This window comes from Dipodomys ordii, unplaced genomic scaffold, assembly GCF_000151885.1.
Source record: "Dipodomys ordii isolate 6190 unplaced genomic scaffold, Dord_2.0 Scaffold98, whole genome shotgun sequence".
In the NCBI taxonomy this organism is placed as follows: Eukaryota; Metazoa; Chordata; class Mammalia; order Rodentia; family Heteromyidae; genus Dipodomys; species Dipodomys ordii.
Window position 1 is genome coordinate 3,979,522 of NW_012267314.1, and position 7,574 is coordinate 3,987,095.

The 7,574-nt window shown below is 45.5% G+C and overlaps 1 protein-coding gene across 1 annotated transcript in view; it reads right to left on the reverse strand.

Moving 5' to 3' along the window:
- Positions 1–7,574, reverse strand: part of Ccdc170 (coiled-coil domain containing 170) — a 51,694-nt gene that overhangs the window by 26,143 nt on the left and 17,977 nt on the right. Inside the window, exon 9 of the mRNA XM_013026929.1 lies at positions 6,504–6,821. Coding sequence (XP_012882383.1) covers positions 6,504–6,821 — 318 coding nt within the window. The remainder of the gene's footprint in view (positions 1–6,503; positions 6,822–7,574) is intronic.

Sequence of the window (7,574 nt, forward strand, 5' to 3'; positions counted from 1 at the left end):
TGGGGCCTGAACTCTGGGCCTGGGCGCTGTCCCTCAGCTCTTCAGCTCAAGGCTAGCGCTCTACCACTTGAGCCACAGCGCCACTTCCGGCTTTTTCTGCTTATGTGGTGCTGAGGATTCGAACCCAGGGCCTCATGCATGCAAGGCAAGTACTCTACCACTGAGCCACCTTCCCAGCCCCAAGGGCTTGTCTTGGTAGATCATGCAAGGCACCCTACAGACCTATGGCTATAAAACAAGTTCTACATGATGCTGCCTCACCAGGGAGCAGTTTGGGTCATTCAAGGCTTGCAAGGTGTTACTGCACAACAGATGTAGACTCCAGGCAGGATGTGGGTCTTCCAAACCTTCAACACTTTTCCTGCCCCACAGCTGAACTAGAATAGAGTAAAACTAATAACAAAATAGATGCAAGGCCGGGCGCTGGTGGCTCACGCCTGTAATCCTAGCTAATCAGGAGGCTGAGATCTGATGAATGAACTGCCAAAAAGCAGGTGAAGTGGAGATTTGGCTCACGTGGTAGAGTGCTAGCCTTCTGCAAAATAGCTCAGGGACAGTATCCAGGTCCTGAGTTCAAGCCCCAGGACTGGCATAAAAAAAAAACAGAGACGATAGAGGTAGACATGTCAGCTGGAGAGAGGGAGAGCTCTGGCCAGCAGTCATGGCCAGCAGCACAGCTCAGCTGCAGGAAGCAGGGCCTCCTGTAGTAGATCTGGATGGAGTCGTTCTGAGATGACCATGAGCTATGAGTTGAGTAAAGAGAAAGCAGACATCTTGATGTGGAGCAGACGGTGTAGGAAGGTGTTTGGGGGTTAGGTAGCCCTGGTTTCTAATCCCTACTCTCTTAACAGCACGCTACCTAAACAAATGAAAACAACGAATCTCCCAGGAACTCACTGGTGATTACAGGTGCACATGGAGATCATTTGAGAAGCAAACTTGAATAGCAGACTTGCTCCCTCTGGGGATGCAGTGACCTTCAATATAGCGTGTCCATGTCCATCTGCTTCAGAGTGGGTTCAGCCAGTCTCACGCCCTTAAGGACACTTCAGAAACTATCCTACATGTGTTTCCCAAACTATTTTCAAACTGCAGAGTGTTTTTTCAACTAGACTTTCTCAGGAGGACAAATGTACATGACCCAAAGGCAAAAGAATCCCACCTGAATCTTCACCACGGAAGATTTGGACCCACGGAAACCTGAGCATCAGTTAGGATATGACATCTGAAACCATTAATATACAGACTACTGGCTGTACTGAAGATGCTCAGTGGGCAAGCCAAGATTCTGGGGTCCAGAAAGGGCAAACCACTGAATAACTTCGCACTCTACCCGGTCACGGAGCTCAGCTTCAGAAGCTCATTTAGTAATCAGTGCATGGGACTCCCCTGAGTATTTTCAGAGCTAAATTTACATAAGTGTATGCAAATCAATTAACATTCCCCATGTAACTCAGTTCCAGGTAATCAAATGCTAGTGGAACACAAGTGCCCCAACAAATACACCAAGAAATCAAAAGAATCAACACAATTTTCTTTCCTTCCTTCCCTTCTTCCTTCCTTCCTTCCTTCTTTCCTTCCTTCCTTCCTTCCTCATTTCTTTCTTTCCTTCTCTTCTTTATTTTTCCTCTTTCTTCCTTTTTCTTTCTTCTTTCTTTCCCTTTTTCTTTCATTCTTTCTGTCTTTCTCTCTTGCTTGCTTTTCTGAGTATCTATGAACAAACAGCTGATAGTCTGTGGGATAAAATGAGACTGAGATTTCCATTTCACACTAGCGATGTAGGGAATTGGGATCCGGGCATGAGAAAGGCTACACTGATGTAATGTAAGCCATGAATGGCTGCAATGCCTCACTAAGAATGACATGCCAGTGTATCACTCCAGGTGATCATGACACGTGTACAAGCATGGTACAGGATTCTGACAATAGGGAGAGGCTACAGGTGTGTTCTCGGGCAGGAAGAACATATGACTGTCCATACCTTCTTCTCAATTGTGCTGTTTTGTTCTAAAAAAAAAAATAAAATCTATTAAAAAATAAAAACGAATGCTTAGAGAATACATATCTCAATTTTGTAAAGCAAAAAATGAAAGACAAAAGATTTCTAAGAGGGCCTTGCTTCCTTCAACAGTAAGCATGGGAGTTTGGAAAGTAAAGTCAGAAGGCTGAGTTAATTCACTTCCCGAGGTCAAGGATTTGCTGATTTCCCCAGGGAGGGAGGCATTCTGCTCTGAGATGAAACCAAACAAGGGGTACAAGAGCCCTGCGTTGAGAAAGAGCCTCTCAGGTCATGTAAGGACCAGGGCCTTTTGGACATAAACAACATTTTTCCCATTATTCAAGCAATAACTTTCCTGTAATAGGAGTTATATAAAATAAACTGCCAGTGGGGGAAAGCAAAGACAGGGATGACATTGTCCAATAAAAAGAAATGTACTAGCCGGGCGCCAGAGGCTCACGCCTATAATCCTAGCTACTCCAAAGGCTGAGATCTGAGGATCTCGGTTCAAAGCCAGCCTGGGCAGGAACATCCATGACACTTTATCTCCAATTAACTACCAGAAAACCAGAAGTGGAGCTGTGGCTCAAGTGGTAGAGTGCTAGCCTTGAGCTTGGGACAGTGCCCAGACCTAGAGTTCAAGTCACACAGCCAACATAAAAAAAAAAAAGAAATAAAGAAATGTACTTAATACCTGACCTACAAAATAGTAACCCCTCACAATAACAATAAAATTATTAATTAATAAATGATCCTGTCACAGGAATACAGTAGAAGGCAAACTCCTCTTCCTCCTTGTCAGTATGTATGGCCAAGCACAGGGACACCTCCCTACCTCTTGGCTAAGTTTCTGCCCAGTATCTGTTACCTAGGTAACTGGCAGACCTGGAAGCAGTCACCTTCCCCTCCTGCTAGGTCAGATCCTGGGCTGCCTCTGGTCACATGCCTCCCATCTGACCTGAGGAGGGTCCCAGACTCTGAAGTCACATCTGGGTCCAGTGTGGCCACACCTTTCGCCCACCTGGCCACATCTCTTCCTGTCCCTGGCCTAGATAAGTCCTGGCCCAGGGGTGGGTCACCCCTTCCTTTGCAGCCATACCTCTCCACCATGCATTGCTGGGGCAGCAGTTCAGTAAATAAACTTCTTTTCCTGCCTGAATAGTGCATGGTGTTCTCTTAATTGGCTACCTAATGAAACCTACCTAGTTAATATGCCTTACACTCTACCCACATCAATTCTTGCTATGTGAGTTGAGTACCCTCAAAAAATACATATTGAAGCACCCCAGCATTTCAGAATATGGCCTTATTTGAAAATGAGCTCTTTACAGAGATAACCAAGACACAGTAACTTGGACCAAGGTGGATGTTAACCCGATTAGACCAGCAGCCATATGAGAAGGGGACATTTGGACACAAAGAAAGACTGTGTGAAGACACAGGAAGAATGCCACCCCAGGCTAAGGAAAGCCTGGGGCCACTGGAAGCCAGGGGATGTGCACAGAAGCAGTCTGCCAACCCCTGGCATTCGAATTCTAACCTCCTCCAGGACTGGGAGCTAGAAAATACCTCCCATTCCACCCAGTTTTGGTGATCTTTTGTTACAGCAGCTCCGGGAAGACGAGGGACGTGAAACCCTCCATCTATTCCCATGCCCTGGTAACCCAGAGGTGACCGTGGAATACAGACTGCATCCCATCAGTGGAAGTCAGCACCTACAGGTGCACCTATGGGAATGTTTGCTTTCAGCAGTGGCAGGATTATTGGTGATGGGACCTAAGATCAGGAAGATTAGGGCCATGGAGACAATCTTGGGCTCTTTAGGACAAAGTGTGCCCCACTGCACCCTAAGAGCACTCAGATTAAGACATTTTCTTGTGATGGAAGGAGAGCCATACGAATGTCTAAAGCAGAGCAAAGAGGCTGTGGAGGTCAATATATGAGTAGCTCTGACTTTAATGCAGGAAATGACACAATGCTGATCATGGCCATAATGCTCTCTGCCCATGATCAGGTCTCATCCAGATGATTAGTCAGTTAGGAAACACCTCAAAGGAAAGAACATTTTGCCTCAAACTTCTAAAAATGTGGTAATTTTCTGCCATTGTGCAAGAAGCCACTATTTCATAAACACCAGCTATGATGTTCTGAAATGTCAAGACTCAATAAGGTCTAAGAACTCCTTTAGAATTTGAGGGGCTCCACAGCAGGGGCTTCCTCTAAGGCAGTGGTTTTCAGCTGGGGGGGTGATGTTGCTCTTGGGGGCTTTTTTAGAAAGGTCTGGAGACTCCTGTGGTTGTTATCAATTAGGGTGAGAGAAGCTATCGGTAGTGAATGGGCATTTCTAACCATCCTCCTCTAACTGAGTGGCTTGAGAAGAATGTTCTGGCCTACAGTTCCAGAGGTAGGATTGTTACGTGAAGACGCTGTCAGGAACGGCTCCCTCTGAGCGTGTGATGATGAATCTCTTCTATGGTGTCATCTAGCTACAGTCAGGCCTTCCTTGGCTCGAGTTCTTTCTCTCTCTCTTCACGTTGTCCTTTCTGTTTCAGTGCTCCAAAGCACAGGACAATGTCCACAACTAAAGATTTATTGGTCTAAAATGTTAGTCGTTCAGAGGCTGCTCTAAGATATATAAATAAATAAAGCTTTGCTAAAGAAAATGAACTTTTGCCAGAAGGAGACATACCCATCGCAAGTAGAAATGACTTACTGGAGAAACGTGGGCGATGTCCTCAGCTCTACCAAGAACTGCAAATCCAAGCGAGAGAAAACGGGCAGCCAAGGGGTCAATAAGAGAAGCGAGGTTCCGCAGGTAGGCTTGGACACAAAGCAGAGAAGGCACGGGGCCAAGCCTCCCGGGCTCTCGGGAGTGTTAACCCCGGGGCCGTGTGTGCAGCGTGAGCGGCAGCTGACAGGGGAATGAGCCTCCCTGACACTTACACACTCATCAATTTGTAAAGCTTGCATTCTTAAAAACATTTCTAAGACAATATATGAAATCCATTTTCTCCTGATTTGACTTGAGGATGAGTCACACAAGACACCCGCTATATGCTTAATTTCAGGCTTTTAAAGAGGGAGAACAGCTATTGGGGAAAATTACAGGGTAAGAAAGGCCGACAAAAGCACTGAAAAGATTCTGAATCATTCTAATTTTTATGGGGAGCTGGGGAAAGGCAAATTCAGCTTAACCAATTTACACCATTTTGCTTTAGAAAATAAATGTATATATCACGCTGACAACTGAACACCATGATTTCATAAGCTAGTATTAAAATCGTTTTAGAGAAGAATAAAGAAAACCTGGAAATATCGAAGAGGAAGCAATAAACTACATGGCCAATAAAAAGTAGCTATTGAAAAATACTGATTGCCACTCAAGATAAATAATGGAGTTTTTCTTACTCTGGTAAAAAATTTCCTCAGTCAGGTACCTGTAGGTAAACTGAGTTAGAAAGAGAAGAGAGTTAATCTCACAGATCCATATATATTACATGGTAGAATTTGGCCAAGCAGCCCTGTGTGTGTAAACATTTTATACACAAACAGAATCCTAAAAATGATTGGCTAAAGAGGTAATGGGGTCTCTTTTAAGCATGTACAAAATCTAGACTTTTTTTTTTTGGTTGGTCATGGGGCTTGAACTCTGGGCCTGGGCACTGTTCCTGCACTCTTCAGCTCAAGGTGAGCACTACAGCACCACTTCTGGTTTTCTGGTGATTTATTGGAGATAAGAATCTCACAGACTTTCCTGCCTGGGCTGGCTTTGAACCATGATTCTCATATCTCAGCCTCCTGAGTAGGTAGGATTATAGCCGTGAGCCACTTTGCCCAGCTAAAATCTAGACTTTTTAAAAAAGAATTTAATTTTTTAACATTGCAAGAAATTGGAAAATGTATCCTTGAACTGCTCTTAAATAAATTTTGTTGTATGTATTAAATGTATATGAAGTAACATTATCATGTTCATCTATAGCAGAATGGATCTATCTTGAAACTAATGAATATACCCATCATCTCTCATTCACCCAATGTCCCGGATGCCTTATAATCCTAGCTACTCAGGGGGCTGAGATCCAAGGATCAAAGTTCCAAGCCAGCTGGGGCAGAAAAGTCTGAGACTCCATCTCCAAAATAGCCAGCAAAACATTGGTATAGAAGTATGGCTCCAGTGGTAGAACGTCAGCCATGAGTGAAAAAACTAGAGCAAGAATGTGAGGTCCTGAGTTCAAGCCCCAGGACCAGTGACTGATTGATTGATTGATTGGCAGGCAAGCACATTCCATAATCTCCGGATTCCCAGGCTCACAGTGCCATAAGCAAGTGTGTGGTAGAGACAGGATCCAATGTCAGGCAGGCCCAACTCTAGAGCACATCATAGTCAGTGTGTCACCTGGGTACTAGGTACAGGTGAACATGAGATACCCACTGTGAAAGGATACTTTTCATTCATTGCTGAGTGAGCTCCGAGGAAACTCATCTACAACCCCCACACACTCACCCTCTCCCTGCTCTCCTCCTGGTCACCCAGTTCTCGAATCCTCTCCAAAATGGCATCCTCTGTGGACCCGCTCTTCTCCAACGTGCAGGGAAGGAGGGCTGCGATCTGCTGCCTAAAAGTGGCATTCTGACTTTGCAAGGCCATGGCTGCCTCCCGGCTGGCCTGCAAGCTCGTCTCCAGCTCCTGGGTGCTTGTCTTCAGGAGGCTCACTTCCTGCTTTGAGGTGGCCCAGGCCCGCTGGCCAGTAAGCAGCCTCTCTTGGAGGATCTTTACTTCTTCTCCAAGAGCCTCTTTGGCCTCCATAGCACCAAGCAAGTCCTGAAATAATGGCAAGGTGAAGGCAGTCACAGTAGTAGCCCCACAGTGCACCTGCAGCAAGTACCGCTCGCTGTTCACTTACCTTCCATACAAGGACTCCAGGGTAAATGCTCATTTCAATTTGACTCTAAGTTTTCTATTGTCTCTTTGTGGGGTTTTTTGTTTGTTTTGGTTTCGGTTTGGTTTTTTTGACCAGTCCTGGGGCTTGAACTCAGGGCCTGGGCACTGTCCCTGAGCTTCTTTTGCTCAAGGCTAGTACTCTACCACTTGAGTCACAGCACCACGTCTGGCCTTTTCTGCTTATACGGTACTAAAGAATAGAAGCCAGAGCTTTGTGCATGCTAGGCAAGCATTCTACCACATTCCCGGGCCTTCTACTGACAATGAATACCCTTTAATCCTGTTTAAAACCAAGACTAGCAAGCTGGGTACCAGTGGCTCAAGCCTATAATCCTACCTATTTAGGAGGCTGAGATCTGAGGATGGCAGCTTGAAGCTAGTCTATGAGACTCTTATCTCCAATTAACCAGAAAAAAAATTGGAGGAAGAGCTGTGGCTCAAGTGATGGAGTGTTAACCTTGAGCAAAAAAAACTATGGGATGGCACCCAGGCCCTGAGCTCAAACCCCAGTAGTGGCACAAAAAGGAAGGGAAGAAGGAAGGAAGGGAGGGAGGGAGGGAGGGAGGGAGGGAGGTAAAGAAGGCAAGCAGGCACAAAGTAAGAAAGAGAGAAAGAGGAAGAGAGAGGGAGGGA